Source organism: Cydia pomonella, chromosome 12, assembly GCF_033807575.1.
Source record: "Cydia pomonella isolate Wapato2018A chromosome 12, ilCydPomo1, whole genome shotgun sequence".
NCBI classification, from domain to species: domain Eukaryota; kingdom Metazoa; phylum Arthropoda; class Insecta; order Lepidoptera; family Tortricidae; genus Cydia; species Cydia pomonella.
Genome location: NC_084714.1, coordinates 3299606 through 3318208, shown reverse-complemented (window position 1 = coordinate 3318208; position 18603 = coordinate 3299606). Strand labels below are relative to the sequence as shown.

Below are 18603 nucleotides of genomic sequence, written 5' to 3'. Positions count from 1 at the left end.
GCCAAAACCATAGAGAAATAAGAAGTAATAGAGTGCTCACTCTATACATCAGTTTTGGTACCAAAATGATTATTACATTCGCAGTCGTCATCTAGCATCGAGTAGCGAAACTCAGTACTGCTACTCGACAATAGATATCGCGGCAAACAAAAAGTCTAATGCTCAACGATTTTCAGCTAATATTATAACCAGAGTAAGCGTAGGAGTTGAAATAGTACATTACGATACAAGTGCGAAAAATAGGAAATTCAAAACGAGTGGCGATAAATTAAAACACGACCGAAGGGAGTCCTGTTTATACTCATAAAACTTTTTTAATATGACACACTTAGAAGTAAACAATGCTTGTGACGTCAGGTATCTGCATCGTGCCGGGCTCCGGCTTCGGGCAGCGGCCCGGCACCTTCCACTTCCGCACCACCATCCTGCCGCAGCCCGCCCTGCTCCAGGAGATGCTGGACATCTTCAAGAACTTCCACGAAAAGTTCACCAGGGAACACGCCTAAACGCCCTATGATTAGAAGACCACGAAAAACAGCAAGAAAGCGTCGAGCGTCGTTTTCAAACAGTAAGAAATGTAGGCAAGTAGACGCTAGCGAATCCGCTCTAAGCGTTTTTCGTGGACAAGTTGGAGTTCGCTGGCGAATTCAAAAATATTGCTTTAGAATAGGACGAAGCTAACTCAAAGTGTGGCAATGCCGTCATTGATGTCGTATTTCTATGAAAATATGACGTATAATGACACTTTGTTGTATAAAAATCGGTGCAAAGTTATCTCAGGGTCGTATTCTATGTGTCCAAAATCTTGGTCCAATGTGCATTGAGTCTTACTCTCTCATTAAGTAAAATGTGAGACGCAAATACACATTCGACCAAGATATCGAATAGATGGAATACCACCTAGACGCACTATTATCACGCATAGGTGGTGACCAACATTTTTGGAAAATCGAGAAGGCACGGTTTGAGATAGCAGCTATATCTATAGCAGTAAAAATCTTAACTTTCTCGGGTATTTAAGATCCGACACACAACACTAACTTCATTTCAATTTCGAAAGATTCATAAGAAACATTACTCTCAGTGGCAAAACATGTATTTGATACAAGAGGATTAAATACAGGGTGGCCAAATAAGAAGTATACATTTTGTTTTTAAAGTTCAAAAATTATTAGGTATTGTTTTAAAAATATATTCTTCAGGGTTGGCAAATTCATGCGAAACATAATGTCTGACATATGTCCACCTCTAACAGCAGGCAAATGTAAGCCCTTATCATCCCAATGTTCAGCATCTATTCGCACATTTTTGGCATTATCTTAGTACATTTGTGTCGAATAGTCGGTTTTAACTGTTTAAATTTCATCAGCTCGTTAGCATAGACACGTAATTTTAGATAGCCCCACAGAAATAAGTCAAGAGCTACAAAATTTGGAGAATTTGGGTGCCAATCACTGTCACTTTTTTTCAAAATTAATCGAGCAAACAACGTGTTTTAAACAACAGAAACATTTGAGATAAAATTGCTTGCTGCTAGTGGTATACATTTGGCAGAAATTATCTTCCGTATACAATTGCCAACCCTGAATAATATATTTATGAAAAAATATTTAATAAAATTTCCACTTAATGTAATTAAAATTTAAAAACAAAGTGTATCATTCTTATTTGTCCACCCTGTAGAACCTAATGGTACATTTTCTTTAAAACGAACTAAAGGGCTGAAGGCTTTCGTCGATGATCTATTGTATACATCGTGTATCTTTGATACGACAGCATAATCAAAGGGTATTTCATTTATACTCGAAACCGTAATTCAAGACCAAAAAAACTACGACAATGTTGCCACAGCTATAAAACTATTGTTGTTCCTTTTTTCCAAAAAAAAAAAACACGCGAAGATAATTTATTTATTGGTAATTTTAATGGTATCATTTAAATACGTAATTTTATCTACTTATTTTTATATAAATACAAGACGCCCTAATAAAAACTTATGATTTTTGGCACGTACTTGTGTTACACTTTGGGTATTCATAACATTTGGTGCAATAATTTACAAATAAGTTCAGAACGAACTCGGATATAATTTATTTTACAGTACATATGGTGCTACTTTACCGCACTAGTGCGAAAATTAGCATATTACGTCACTGTGTCGAACATTTAAAGGGCCATATGTACTGTAAAACGTTGTACGATACATGTGCGAATAGTTAATTCGCAACTCGTGTCGATTTTAAACACTCCCTTCGGTCGTGTTTTAATTTATCACCACTCGTTTCGAATTTTCTATTTTTCGCACTTGTATCGTAATGTACTATTACGATACAAGTGCAGAAAATAGGAAATTCGTAATGAGTGGCCATAAATTAAAACACGAGTTGCGAATTACCTATTCGCACGTGTATCGCATAACGTTATACAGTACATATGGCCATTTAAAGTTTCGACATATGCACGGAAAGTGCTCATTCCGCGTGCGGGAAAGTAGCACTATATGTATTAACAATCTTTCAGTATTGTTTTCTAGCACTGAAACCTACGTCTAATTTAACTTTGCAGTTATATCAAAAATACACTGTATTTACTTTTTGGTCGCCGCCATTTTGAATTCACTCTTCGCCAGTTTCATTTCCATACATTTTGAACGTCGCTTGATTTGGAAAGCTGTCCAAATGTCTGTATTATCTATTGAAATAATACGTTTTGTTACTGAGAAGATTCGAATGATATAATAATAATATAGTTTACCCCTTACATTTCATTAAAGTGTCAAAAGGGCCTCTACGTGTTGGCTTCGGCTCCCAAAGGTTCGGAACACCATTGTTCCGTGATGGGAAAGACATATAATATAGTTTACAGTACATATGGTGTTACTTTACCGAACTAGTGCCATAATTATCACATTACGTAACTATGTCGAAAATTTAAAAGGCCACATGTACTGTAAAACGTTGTACGATACATGTGCGAATAGGTAATTCACAAATCGTGTCGATTTAAAACACTCCCTATGGTCGTGTTTTAATTTATCGCCACTCGTTTCGAATTTCCTATTTTTCGCACTTGTATCGTAATGTACTATTATTCTATTTTACGCTCAACACATCACAATAGGTTTCTATTTCTATCACAATTTTAATATATATATATATATATACATTATGTATGTATTGTATTGTTATGAATAATATACTTGAAGGTTTGTATATGCAATAGGCATGGAGCGATATAAAGACTCTGTTTTGTATGTTTAGCTCTATTTGAGATATTGATATTGTATAGAAAACGCAAAATATGTAGGCGGCCGATCGTGAAATCAGGCAGATCGTTATATTCCTGTGTAATGTTTTTACGGCAGCCATATTTAACCAATAAATAGGTAGGATAGGTTCGTTAGGTTGGTCCCCGTGACCCAAGGGCAAACTATTCAGAAATAGGAGCCCCGCGTAGCGAATCTCAAGGAACGAGAAAGATTTTCACGTTTCACGATGTGCCTAGGAATTTCACGATCTGCCTGATTTTACGATCGGCCGCCGACATGTACATTAGGATTGCAAGATGGGATATTGTAAAGATAAAAAAGGGCATTTTCGCAGAAATTTTAATATCTTTTACAAGTCTACAGTATTCTCTCTCGTGTGCCGCAATTTTTTTTTTTTAATAATTTCTTCGATCTAAAAACGTAATCCTTATTGCAGAAAAGGTATACCAATCAGATAAATCAGAGCGGCGAAGGCGCTCAAAAATATCTGAACATGGACTAGCGTCTTTATAATAAATAGAACATTTGATCACATATTTGTGAACACCTTTGCCGTGCAGGTATATCTTTAAGAGTGTTACTTTAATCTTTACCAGTGAATTAAATTGCGAAATGCGTGTTTTAAACGTTTAATTGACGTTTTCATATACATTTAGATATTGTTAAGAAATATGCGAAAGGGTTGTTATACCTTGAGTTAGAATTTAATACTCGATTTGACGAAAATGCCCATACTCATCAATATTGGTTGTTTATTAGCAATATATTTGTAAAATAAGTTGCATTTTTTTGGTCCTTGCTTGCTTTCTCTAACTGAAAATTTTGCAAGCAACAATCGGCCAATGAAAATTAAACCTTATGATGTACGTGTTAAGGAAATAATGGATTGTTTAAAGATGGCTGTTATACTTGGACTAGGTAGTTGATTTTAATGTTCTTTTTAATGTATATTTTATACACAGTATTTTACTTTACATTCTTTGTTTTTAATTATTTAAAAAAAAATCTGGTCACAGCACTTGTTAGTTTTTTCATTTGTGAATTGGCAACACTATGATAATTAGATTAGAAATTAAGATTAATAGAATTATTCTTAATATCAGTTTACTTTTTTCTTAAGTTTCTTCTTTAAGTCTAGTCGCTGTGCCATTCGACTAATGTCTAAAGACAATAATTGTGTTAGTAATTCTAAATGTTTTCTTTTATTTTGCCTGGTGCACTAAAAATATAAGTCGTGTCACAGATTTTAGAATACTAGAACAGATACGCTACAAATATCGACGATCAATTGAAAATGAAGCGAATGCGAAAGAACAAAGTGAACCAAAGGGCTAAAGTAATCTTCAATTCAAGGAAAACATACGTTAATTTCAGTCGGGAGATAAAACAGTCTTCATATTGAACGTGTTTCTTTAAGATAGTAGCGTATCTGTATAATCTGTGGTATCTGTAAAATCGATAGTTAAAATTTTTGTTGTTTATTTTAGATTTAGCAATAATTGGCTGTAGGTAGACATTCCTGACCCTAAAATTTGTAGTTAAGCAAGTTACGCATTGTTGAAATTTAATAAAAAATGGCAAATTGTTTGTTTGTATTATTCCAAAAATATCCCTGATTGATCGCTCACTTTCGAGATGTCTTATTTTTAATTTTGTTGAAACGGGCCGCCTACCGTTCCTCAATCTACCAACGGAGCGACAGCTGTCGTTCACGAGCCTTTATGATACATATTTCACCACTACATTTTTCGGATCAGATACATTTAGGGCGAGAGCGAGAGGTTTATCTCGCGATGGTTCTAGACTGGTTTAAACTTACCAGTACCGATATGACGGTCGTTCTTGTCTACTTTTTTAATTTCCTTTACTTTCCTGGTTCGAATTCATATTTATTTATATTATATATTGAATATTTATTTATTTATATTTATATATATATGTATGCATTATTTTATGGTTATTTTACTATCTATGTATATTTTGTATCAATGTGTATTCAAAACGTGCATTTCATTAATTTCAGTGATTGTACACTTTTGTTTGTGTTTGTCATTCATTCACCGTTACTTCTGTTTTACTCATTTCCTCAAAGGTTAACTGGAAGAGATCCCATACAGGGATAAGTTCGCCTTTGTTGTATTTAATTTACTCTGTAACTGTGTTTTTCGTGTTTTTATTTCTATGTACAATAAAGTATATACATACATACATACGTTACAGCGTGATAAAACGGTGTCACGTAGACAAGAACGAGGAACGACCATCCATAATAGGGCCGCAGGTTGCCCTGTTTTCATTTTACTTTTTCCTTTACCGTTTTCCTTTTGTAAGACTTGATTTGTATTGAGAAAGACTGGAAAGTATTGGGGTTGGTTACCGTTTTCGATGTAGACTAAAAGGGATATAGGCAAAATAGTAATTTTGCGTTCTAGACGGTCCGAAACCAAAGCAAGTATTGACGGGCCTTACGGGCAATAAGAATGGGGCCAGAGCGCGAGCGGTGTCACGCACACGAATTCGAGCCAATCGTGCAGTTTATTTATTTATTTATTTATTTATTGAGCAACTAGTTGCGTTAGACTGCACGATTGGCTCGAATTCGTGAGTGACACCACTGAACTAGCACCATTCTTTGTACAGTCAGCGTCAAATACTTTGTAGCAGTCAAAGTGGCCAAATAGTTCGGTACACCATACTAAATATATGGTGTACCGAACTATTTGGCTACTTTGGTTGCTACAAAGTATTTGACGCTGACTGTACCCGTAAGGATCGACCTTAGATATAGATATGTCAATTAGATATAGGTATGTCAATGCGAGAAAGATGAAAGCAATGCTTCAATTGTATCGTCCATGTCGGGTTTCTATTACGTACGCCTTTTGTCTCATCCGAAGTAATTATCTTTAAATGAAAGACCAATACGTATACTGGCTATTCATTCTATGTTGTCATTATGTATGCTAGCTACTCATAATAGTATTTATTGCGGTATTCATGATATTAATAAACATGTCATTTTGCTGTCTAAGAACCATTAACAAAAGAATACTAAGACGGGCAAGACATACATATACACTAGCATAGCCTCATTATCTTGAGACGGCTCAAAGGAGCCTGCGGTCTGCTCTGCAACTAATCTCGAAAATTTGCAAGTCGAGGATAACATTAGAAACCGCATCCTAAATTAATATTCAATTTTTTGGAACGAAGTTCTTTATCGCACGGTATGGACTTGGCGGATGGGGGCTAGGCGAATCAACGTGTAAGAGTTTTCTGTCACGAGTTTCCGTCACGATCCTTTCTTAACTTCGTTCCAACCAAGTGTTCCATGAACATGACGAGTTCCGTCACGACCCTTAACTTCGTTCCAACCGAGTGTTCCACGACAATCACGCATTTTTATAAGTTCGAGTACTAAAGGTTCCACGGTGTGAGATACACTGTTGGTATAGTTATTTGTACAACAAGAGAGCAAAGTTTGATATTTCTTCGAGTGCTTGTTTTGAGTCCCGTGCAAGCGAAAGATTCTATAATTTAGAATCTTGAGCGCAGTAAGGGACTCAAAAGCGCACGAGATGTAAATAACTTTGATCTCGTGTAGTACACAAAATTTTTCACGTCAGTCAGCCATCAAAAAATACAACCTGAAAAAATGTAATCCGTCTTCATCACTATTTCACTCATGTTTTCTGAAGGTATTCTAACAATTAACTTGAATTACCGCAATAAAACAAAACGAAAGAAATTACAATAAAATGATACGAAAATAATGAATTAACGAACATCAATTGACAGTTCAATCGTCAACTATTTTTGTTAAAAAAAACTTTGTAAGATACGGTCCGAATTGCGGATACTACTATTTGTCAACTATAGTAGAGATCGTTAAAAGTCGTTAAGTAGAATTATTTACTGTGTAACAATTGCGTAAATTTGTATAAGTATATTGTTTTGATACTTTTGATTGTATAATAAAATACGTAAAATATGATATTTTTATTAAATTTTATACGTTTATTTCAATAATTAATTATTACTCGTAGGGTGTTTTGGAACGATGCGGTTTGACTTATTTCGGGGGTCTATTATAAACCGTCAATATATCGTTGAATTACGTATGCACTTTTTTGTCTCTTTCTTTTTGCTAATGACGTGAAAGGGACAAAGACAATAGAATCCAAATACTTCGAACTTGTATTAGGCCCCGCACGTTGAAATGACATTCGAATATGAAGGTCACTTGAATGTTATTTTGTCTCACTCAGTGAGCAAAATGCGATTTTGCTCACTGTTTTTAAGCAGCAAATTACCCTTGTTCCAGCTGCTGACGTGAAATAGTTATTTGTACAACAAGAGAGCAAAGTTTGATATTTCTTCGAGTGCTTGTGTTGAGTCCCGTGTAAGCGAAAGATTCTATAATAGATTCACGAGCGTAGCGAGTGAATCTAATTTAGAATCTTGAGCGTAGTAAGGGACTCAAAAGCGCACGAGATGTAAATAACTTTGATCTCGTGTAGTACACAAAATTTTTCACGTCAGTCAGCCATCAAAAAATACAACCTGAAAAAATGTAATCCAGACGGACGGATCACTATTTCATATTTTCTGAAGGTATTCTAACAATTAACTTTAATTACCGCAATAAAACACAACGAAAGAAATTTCAATAAAATAATACAAAAATAATGAATTAACGAACATCAATTGACAGTTCAAAATTCAAGTTTTGTAAAAAAAAAAACTTTGTAAGACCCGGTCCGAATTGCGGATACTACTATTTGTCAACTACTTATAGTAAAGATCGTTAAAAGTAGTTAAGTAGAATTATTTACTGCGTAACAATTGCGTAAATTTGTACAAGTTCATTGTTTTGATTGTATAATAAAATACGTAAAATATGGTGTTTCTATTAAATTTTAAACTTTTATTTCATTAATTAATTATTACGAATGAAGACTCGTAGGGTGTTTTGGAACGACGCGGTCTGACTTATTTCGGGGGTCTATTATAAACCGTCAATATACCGTTGAATTACGTATGCACTTTTTTTGTCTCTTTCTTTTTGCTAATGACGTGAAAGGGATAAAAACAATAGAATCCAAATATTTCGAACTTGTATTAGGCCCCGCACATTCGAATATAAAGGTCACTTGAATGTTATTTTGTCTCACTCGGTGAGCAAAATGCGGTTTTGCTCACTGTTTTCGAGAAGCAAATTACCCTTGTTCGAGCTGCTGACGTGAAAAAGATATTGTGCAGTAATTCTTTCTTTGCTCATTTTGATGTCATAATGTAAGCTAGGCGATAGACAATATTGAAAGGCGAGGCGTCGGGGCTTGAACCTATTGTCCTCCGGATTGAAAGTCGCACGCTAACCTCCATCCTCCATGCTATCAACGCTCATACATTTGTGAGATAGAGTCAGACCAAGATAAGTTGGCAGCGATTTTGGCAGCCAAGATAGTGCAAGTGTTAAGTAAACGTCATAATTTCATAGAATATTGATGTTTAAAATAACAGTTGCACTGTCTGGACTGCCAAAACCGCTGCCAACTTAACTTGGTCTGACTCTAGTACAGGAAAATAGCAAAATAGAAACCGTAGTCTAAATTAAGATTAAAAAAAAACGCCTAGCGGTAAGAGCGTGCGACTTGCAATCCAGAGGTCGCGGGTTCAAACCCGGCTCGTACCAATGAGTTTTTCGGAATTTATGTACGAAATATCATTTGATATTTACCAGTCGCTTTTCGGTGAAGGAAAACATCGTGAGGAAACCGGACTAATCTCAACCAGGCCTAGTTTACCCTCTGGGTTGGAAGGTCAGATGGCAGTCGCTTTCGTAAAAACTAGTGCCTACGCCAAATCTTGGTATCTGTCAAGCGGACCCCAGGCTCCCATGAGCCGTGGCAAAATGCCGGGACAACGCGGGGAAAGAGAGAAGAGTCTAAATTAAGATTTAGATCAAATATCTAATGGCATTTTCCTCAATTTACTAAGACAAATTACACGCTATTTTCGTACTAGCATAATAAGGGAGTTTGATATGTATGATGTAATCGTACGGTACATTGCCATATAGACGGGGCGACCCCTAGATAATTATCATTGATAAATATCCTATCGTACAGGAAAACGGTTGGGATTCACCGATATTAGACTAGCAATCTTGAGGCTTCAAAATTACTAGTGGTATGATTTATTCGTGTTGCCTCCCTGTCACACGTACGAATTTACAAGTGCGACAGAGAGGTAATACACCGAACGTGGATCGCGGTAGGCCCTCAGAGCGGCTAAGGTGTTCACAAATATCTGAACACGCCTCTATTGCCAAGGCGTTAGAGTGCGTGTTCAGATATTTTTGAGCATCTTGCCCGTTCCGATATATGTGATGACGGCTGTACTCTTTATACGATTTTAATGAATCGAAGACGGTGCAACCCGCGGGGCCCTGTTTGACTAGACTTATAACTATTTATTAACGCATTCACTGCCAGCAACCCGCCAGACGGGCGCTCAGTCCGTAGTCGCTTTTCGCTACATACGCATTTTCCCATGTTATCGGCTACGCTCGTAGCGCGTAGCACGCGCTGGCACTGAATATGTTAATTTAAATATATTTATACCGGGAATATGATTTAATTATTACGAGAGGGTCATGTGTGGAGACCGCCAGTTGTCTTACATGTTCAATGTTAGGGGTCACGGTCGTCCATTAATTACGTCACACGTATTTCTAGGTTTTATGACCCATCCCCCTCTCCTTGTCACATTTAGTCACATTTGTCAAACCTTCCCCTCTGGTATGACGTCACATTTTTGTCTATTTAGTTTTCAACGAAATTGGCGAATCTAATGAGATATTATTAATATTTTATCAATATATTTTTAATAAAAAAATATTAGTAATTTTCTCAACCCAAAATTGATTAGAAAACAAAATGTAAACGAATAAAACCTATTATCGTTGTAAAACCTGTTATTTAACTGTGTAGCGAATAAAACAATTTAAATAAAATAAACGTCACAAAGTTTGTGACTCCCCCCTCCCCCTTGTTACAACATGTCACATTTTCTTGAACCCCTCCCTCCCCTTAAACGTGTGGTGTAATTTAATGGATGGCCCCTTTTCTTATACATAGACGACCGGTCTGGCCTAGTGTGTACCCTGACTATGAAGCCGATGGTCCCGGGTTTGAATCCCGTGTTTATGTGATGAACACAGATATTTGTTCCTGAGTCATGGGCTCATGGGTGTTTTCTATGTATATAAGCATGTATTTATATATACAGGGCGTCTCAAGACTACGGGACATCAAGGGAAAGTACCTTAAATATCGTAGATAGGATATTTTGCTGAAAGAAGACTTTATTTTATTTTTAAAAGTAAGTAATATTGCATTCAAAGAATTAAAAAAAAATTAAAATTGTTTATTTTTCTGGGAATTAAACCGAATCTTGAAATTTTAATCAAAAATTTTACTCTATTCATTTCTTTTGCGATATCATATTTCTGAGATGACGTATTTTTTTATGCATTCTTGCGATTGGCATCATAAAAATACAGGAGGTTTTTTTTTACGTTTGAGTCGGTTCGATTTCCAGACAAAGTAACTTATTTTTTTTAAATCTTTGAAAGCAGTAACTCAAAATATCCTATGTCTTATATTTAAGGTACTTTCCCTTGATGTCCCATAGTCTTGGGACGCCCTGTATATGTATGTATACCGTCGCCTAGTACCCATAGTACAAGCTTTGCTTAGTTTAGGGCTAGATCGATATGTGTAAGATTGTCCTTAAATATTTATTATTATCCTTTATTTCTCTTCCTTCTTAGGTTATGTTTTTTACAATATGGATATAAAAGTAAAATATAAAAATACATCAAAAAATACTATACAAAACACATATAAACACATTGTAAAAAACTTAACCTAGTGTGCCGCCAGCAGCGGGGCAGGGCCCAAGCTGCCGGTGGTCAGGGCTGCAGAGAGAGGAACCGCCGCACTATCCGCGCCGTGTCCAAGATCACCGCCTTCTGCATCTGACCCTTGATCCAACCACCTAGCGAGAGTCTCTCAAGGTGTTGGTCGAGACTCTTCGCTATGAGACCGTTCGCTGAAACGACTATTGGGACAATGATCGTCGAATCAACATCCCACATGGCGGTTATCTCATGAGCCAAGTCTAGGTATTTGCTGGACTTGTCCTTCTCAGCTTTCACGAGATTCTCATCATGGGGGATGGTGATATCGACGAGCACGGCCCGGCGTTGCGATCGATCTATTATCACGATGTCAGGCTTATTGGCTACAATAGTCCTGTCAGTGATAATAGATCGATCCCAATAGAGCGTGGCACGACTATTTTCGAGAACTGGCGCAGGTGAGTACTTGTAGTACGGTACTTCGCGGTCCACAAGGCGGTATAGAAGAGCAAGCTGCTGGTGAATAATTCTGGCTACGAGATTATGTCTGTGTAAGTACTCGCCGTTAGCAAGATGAGAACAACCGGAAATGATATGCCTGAGTGACTCTCCGGGACGGCGGCATGCCCGACAAATGTCGACCGTACCGTCCTTCAGGATATACTTCCGATAGTTGTTCGTCATCATAACTTCGTCCGCAATTGCACAGACAAAACCCTCGGTTTCTCCGAAGAGGTCCCCGAATCGTAACCAGTTCACCGACGCGAGCAGGTCCACGTCAGGTCCCGTGAGGGCCTTGTAGAACCGCCCGTGTAGCACCTTACTCTCCCATGCCGCCTTGCGATCCGCAGTACTTAGTACCACAGGTTTGCGCCAGTTCTCGTTTGCCAAGGAGAGCGGCGTAAGGTTCCTGTCTACTGCCACCACGTCACGATGCATCCCACACTCGTTGTTAAGGAAATAATTCCTGAGATTGCACACCTCGCGGTTGTGGAGATCTTTGGCGTTTAGGAAGCCTCGACCTCCACACTTCCGTGGGATGTACAATCTCATAACAGACGAGCGTGGGTGTAGCATACGGTATGTGGTGAGCTGTAGTCGGACCCTCCGATCCAGGGCGTCCAGCTCGGTCTGAGTCCACCTTAGTATGCCAAAGGAGTATGTGAGTAGGGGCATTACCCAGGCGTTGAAGGCGCGCACTTTGTTGCCTCCTGACAAAAGACTGTTAAGGACTTTTGTGAGCCGACTGAAAAAGCGCTCCTTCACCGACTGTCTAATACCCTCGTCCTCAATACCCAACGACTGTGGCATACCAAGGTATTTGTAGGTTTCTGATTCAGAGATAGATCTGAAAGACATTGTCTCAGAAAGTTGTAAATTTGTTGAATTTACAACCTTCCCCCGCTGTACATGCATAACCGCACATTTATCGACACCAAACTCCATGTTGATGGCACTACTGAAGACTATTATTATTATTATTAATATCGTAAGTTTAATTTATTTCAATAATAATTTAATATAATTTTTTAGAGTAAGTCGTACTAACACTGTATGGACCAAGGTCTGAAATAAATGATTTTTATTTTTATTTTATTTTATTTTTATTTTTTATTATTAAGTAAAAAAAACAAAGGAATTAGTCTCGAGGCGTGACTATCAAGATGGCGCTCGAACCGGGAGACCGACACTGCAAGTGTTACAAACGTCAAACTTCTACGAAATTATTTATTTATTTAATCTTTATTGCACATAAGAAAACACACTGTACAGTCAGCGTCAAATACTTTATAGCAACCAAAGTAGCCAAATAGTTCGGTACACCATATATTTAGTATGGTGTACCGAACTATTTGGCCACTTTGACTGCTACAAAGTATTTGACGCTGACTGTACAATAGGCGAACTTAATGCCGTAAGGCACTCTCTACCAGCCAACCTTTAGGCTAAGCAGATAAGTTGTTGGTAATTATGACGTTTACTTAACACTTACACAGGCTGGGCTATCAAAATCGCTGCCAACTTATCTTGGTCGGACTCTAGCCCCCCCTCCCCCTCCCCCTCCCCCTCCCTAGAAGATAAAATTTGTGTGCCCCTCCCCTCTCCTTAGCCATCAGCCAAATATACTGCCCCATATCCGCTGGCTTATGGCTGCTGGCTTGTGTATAGTCGACATCAGATATATCAGAGCAGCCAAGGTGTTCACAAATATCTGAACACGCACTCTAACGCCTTGACAATAGGGGCGTGTTCAGATATTTGTGAGCACCTTTGCCGCTCCGATATATCTGATGGCGACTGTTCATGATCACATGCATATGCATCGTGAGAAAACTATGAAATCTAACGAGTTTGAGTAAAACAATTTACATTCAATTCACGTGCGTTGACGCATGTGCTAACGATGAAAACGTGCATGAAAATACAATTTTTCTATCAAATATTACTTATTGACTTTGTTTTTACTTTGAGCGAATAAAAATATAAGGAGACCTCACGTTTATTTTTCTATAGTGAACGAAAGTAAGAAAAAATATCTACCACATAATTAATAGAATCAGGCGTTATTTTGCGGAAATCCATGCTAGTTAAAGCAGGAAATATTACTTTGCTAATCCGCGAGAAAATAACGTGTTAGTCAATCAGTGCTAACCCGTTATACTTACCTACTTGCGTATTTTTACATGCAATTAATGTCCCGGGTTCAAATCCTGGTAAGGGCATTTATTCGTGTGATGAGCATGGATATTTGTTCCTGAGTCATGGGTGTTTTCTATGTATTTATAAATATTTATATATCTATCTATACATATAATAAAGCTGAAGGGGGTCGAAAGTCTGTACATGGAAGATATTCGAAAAAAAGTAGGCTGGGGATACTAAGAATCGTTAACAGAACACGTTCCAACAGTTTTTAGAATTTTTGTCTGTTTGTCTGTTTCTCTGTTTGTCTGTTTATTTGACCTCGCATCACGTGAAAACGGCTGAACGGATTTTGATGCAAACTTTACTAATCTGTCGAGAAAATGCCCGGCCAAGTTATAGGCTATAAAAATTCAACCCCTAGAAGGGGGGGTAGCCACTACACTCGATTGAGTTAAGTTTGCACCTGAATCTTATGGCGCTACTTAGGAAGGAGGTGCAAACTTTTAAGTGGCTGATAGACGGGCGAGTAAGTTCGCGAACTTATGGCTCGATGACTTTTTTCGCTTGTAAAGTACGCGTACTTAGGCTGACACACAAGCGAAAAAGGTCGTTGAGCTGTAAGTTTGCGAACTTACTCGCACGTCTATCCGGGACTTTACAACAAATATGTGCTACGAGTATCGAGTACCCTGCTAAACTAACAGATATGGTGCTGAAATTAAGCCACCGAGGAAGGATTTTGCCAAATTAACTCTAAAGTTAGAAGAGGGGGGTACGAATATCAATTCAATTTCAATTGTGTTGATGTAATAATACAACGAAATTAAACGACAGTAAATTACTTTCCATACATTTCACAGTGCCATCTTTTGGGAAACTGAGTAAAAATTTAGTAATCAAGTAAACTAATAATTTTTAAGAAAAAAAAACCGAATTCAATGAGGTAGACCGGTGAAAGAACGATTATTGTTGATTTTTGATTTCATACAGTTAAATTAAAAAGAAAGCGTCCTACGCCTAATTATGTAGAAAAGGAGGTAACATGTTTTTTTTGTCACTGCACCCACCTTGACACATTTCAGATTTGCCCTATGGTTGACTGGTAAGATACCCGCAATAGGGTATTCGACTGTAGTTTAAGATAAATTATTTCACACGATGCATGAAATAAAGCACCAGATAATTATTAAAAAAACGAAATAGGATAGAAATATAAAAATGTGTCTTGAAAACCTAACTACTTGACAAACATGCACAGAGAACAAATTACCAAACGTGAACTATGCATCGTTAAAGAGTTCCATTCTGTTCATCATGAACAGTTCCACTTCATCAAATGTCACTTCTACAAATGTAAATACTTAAAAATCACTATATGTATGCCTTTCACATTTGAAGAGTTCCCTCGATTCCTCATGGACCCCATCGTCAGAACTCGAACTTGACAAAAATTTGTTTTGAAAATCTAATTTACTTAACAAACACAGCGAAGAGGACAAATCGCCACGTGTACTATGTATCGTTGAAGAGTTCTATTCTGATCATCATCAGCAGTTCCACTTCATCAAATGTCACTTTTTTAAATGTAAATGCTAGATTTGTTAAAGAAAATACAAAAATCATTATATGTGTGACTTTCATATTTGAAGAGTTCCCTCGATTCTCCTCCTTTTGAAATCTTGAAGTCGGTTAAAAATGAGTTTACTTACATAGTTAAGTAGTGGCAAAATCAACACACATATCAACACGCGTATAACTGCATAATTATTTAAAAAAATGTTTTCTCCGTCATGAATTATACCTAATCGTAATTTTATCGTATCCATATTCATACGTATCGCCTCTTTTAAGCACTTAATAATGGCTACGAAGGTGGGTACTATGAAAAAAAAAATCTCTGATGTTTGCGGTGTAAATGTCAAACGATTTGGGACTCGCATTTTATACGCGTTAAAATGCCATAAGAACTAAAAACTGAAAATGCCTTCCCGAAAAAAGTGAACCTTTCACGAAAGTCTCGCAACGCATTGAGGTTACGAAACTATAGCGACGATCGTGATTTTTGGCGTAGCCACAACTACCAGAGACGTTATGCAGGATCGTTCCATCCGTTGAAAACCTCATTCGTAGCGTGTACGGAGACCTGAGCCATTTTTGGGTTTGTGAGAGATCCATACTCACGCCCATAGAGGAACGGTCCATGCTCACGCAGAAAAATGAGCAGGCGGAAATCGAAGGTGAACATGACGTATATAATTCCATTAACACTGTCTTGGATGAAGGCAATGTCACATAATAACTAAGGAACTCTACCGGGTGGTAGAGTTCCTTAGTTCCTTGGCTCATTGAGTGCTCCCAGCACACACATTAACCCTGAAAGTTGGAGTTCCAATCATGCTTCTTCGGAATTTGTCGCCTCCGAAGTTATGCAACGGAACCCAGCTAAAAGTAGTGCAGCTGCAGCGAAACCTCATTGAGGTGCAGATCCTGACGGGGTGCGGCGCCGCAGAGGTCGTGTTCATCCCGCGCATTCCCCTCTTCCTGAGCAATTTCCCATTCCACTTCAAGCGCCTACAGTTCTCCGTGAGCGTCTGCTTCGCCATGAACATCAACAAGTCGCAGAGGCAGACGCTGCGCGCCGCTGGCGTGGACCTGCGCACGGGCTGCTTCTCGCACGGGCAGCTCTACGTGGCCTGCTCGCGCGTTACCAGCCGCACGGAGCTATTCGTGCTGATGCTCGCCGGGGAGACTCGCAATGTGGTGTACAAATAAATATTGTAAAATGTCAATGTTATGTAAATATATATACTATTACGTACCTAATTATTAGTATGTAACTGTAGATATAATTATATGTATACATTTAGTTGTGCATACATAAACATAACTGTAAAATGTAAATACTCGGCCTCAAGTTTTTGATATCTACGAGTATTCTCCTTTCCTCCAATCCTACTTCTAACTAATAGGTATTACACCTAAATTCGATAGTGTTCGGAAGTATGGATTTCTATGGGTATATTTCTTACCTTTTCATGCTTAGACTGATTGGTCTGGAGCACCGATTTGGATGATATTTTCCATGGACATGATTTGAATAGGTACAGTCAAGGACGTAAAAAATCATACAAAAGTGGAACTGTATTGTCCGATATACATCTACTACTCTATGTCATTTAAATCACGTCAAAAATTTGAATAAGGACGAATTTGAAAAAAATAATTGATTTTGGAGTGTAGTTTTATTAAGTGGTAACTAATTGTAAAATATTTTATCTAGACTACAGTCCTCTAGCGTATCCATCTGTCAACTTTACTTCAAGTTCCACCTCCAGGGGAGAGGCAGAGAAATTAGCGGTGAATGAGCCGGTTACTGACACAGACCGAATACCACGCGGGCGGAGCCGCGGGCACAGCTAGTTATATATATCGTTGTTTAAGTACCCTCAATACAAGCCTTATTGAGCTTACTGTGGGACTTAGTCAATTTGTGTAATAATGTCCTATAATATTTATTTATTATTTATTTATTATTTTTAACTTAAAAAAATTGGCATGCGCGGCAAAAGGAACGGGCTCAGCATACGCTGTGTCAGCTATTTCATTACAAATTGACTGCGCAGCGCTGATTTTCAGTCCGTCCCCAAGATCGAGGTATTCCGTTACTATGGGTTGTTTATTTCTTTTTATAGAAGCGCTGGTGGCCTACCGGTAAGAGCGTGCGACTTGCAATCCGGAGGTCGCGGGTTCTAACCCCAGCTCGTACCAATGAGTTTTTCGGAACTTATGTACGAAATATCATTTGATATTTACCAGTCGCTTTTCGGTGAAGGAAAAGATCGTGAGGAAACCGGACTAATCCCAACCAGGCCTAGTTTACCCTCTGGGTTGGAAGGTCAGATGGCTGTCGCTTTCGTAAAAACTAGTGCCTACGCCAAATCTTGGTATTAGTTGTCAAGCGGACCCCAGGCTCCCATGAGCCGTGGCAAAATGCCGGGACAACGCGAGGAAAGAGAGAAGAATCTAAATTAAGATTTAGATCAAATATCTAATGGCATTTTCCTCAATTTACTAAGACAAATTACACGCTATTTTCGTACTAGCATAATAAGGGAGTTTCATATGTATAATGTAATCGTATCAGATGGCAGCCGCTTTCGTAAAAATTTGTGCTTACGCCAAATCTTGGGATTAGTTATCAAGCGGACTCCAGGCTCCCATGAGCCGTGGCAAAATACCAGGACAACGCGAGGAAGAAGAAGTTTATTTTTATTTATACAATTTTTGAGCGTATCAAAATTCATCTTATTCAGAATTAGGGAATGCAATAACCGGCCAAACTTCATAACCGGAACCGGTTACGGTAATGCCCTAAAAACACAGATAATGAAATGAAATGAAATGAAATTTATTCACAATCGATAAAAAAATATAAGTTTGCAATCATGTAATTAAAAAAAAAAAACAAAATTAAAGGTACCTACAGTATTAGGGAATGTGAATCTTCGTTTTTAATAAAACGCACAAATGTTCAGTAAAAGTGTAAATATGACCTTGGACGTGATCCAGTTAAAATATGTCAAAAATAACCAAAAAAGGAATAATTTTGTAGTAATTAGAAGATCAATTCATAGAATTTAAGTTATAAATAAATAACCGAAAATAACCGGAACCGGTTATTCAAACTTCCAATAATCGATTATGAAATTTTGTCAATATAATCGGTTACGGTTATAACCGATTGGCATTTCCTATTCAGAAT

The 18603-nt window shown here is 37.7% G+C and overlaps 1 protein-coding gene across 4 annotated transcripts in view; it reads left to right on the top strand.

The window, feature by feature from the left end:
• LOC133523284 (alanine aminotransferase 2-like) overlaps positions 1-4286 on the top strand; it is a 33020-nt gene extending 28734 nt beyond the window's left edge. For all 4 annotated transcript variants that reach the window (XM_061858788.1, XM_061858786.1, XM_061858787.1 and 1 more), the window contains one exon: positions 358-4286. In XM_061858788.1, the coding sequence (XP_061714772.1) occupies positions 358-506 (149 nt within the window). In that variant the 3' untranslated portion in view covers positions 507-4286. The remainder of the gene's footprint in view (positions 1-357) is intronic.
• Positions 4287-18603: the final 14317 nt, after the last annotated feature.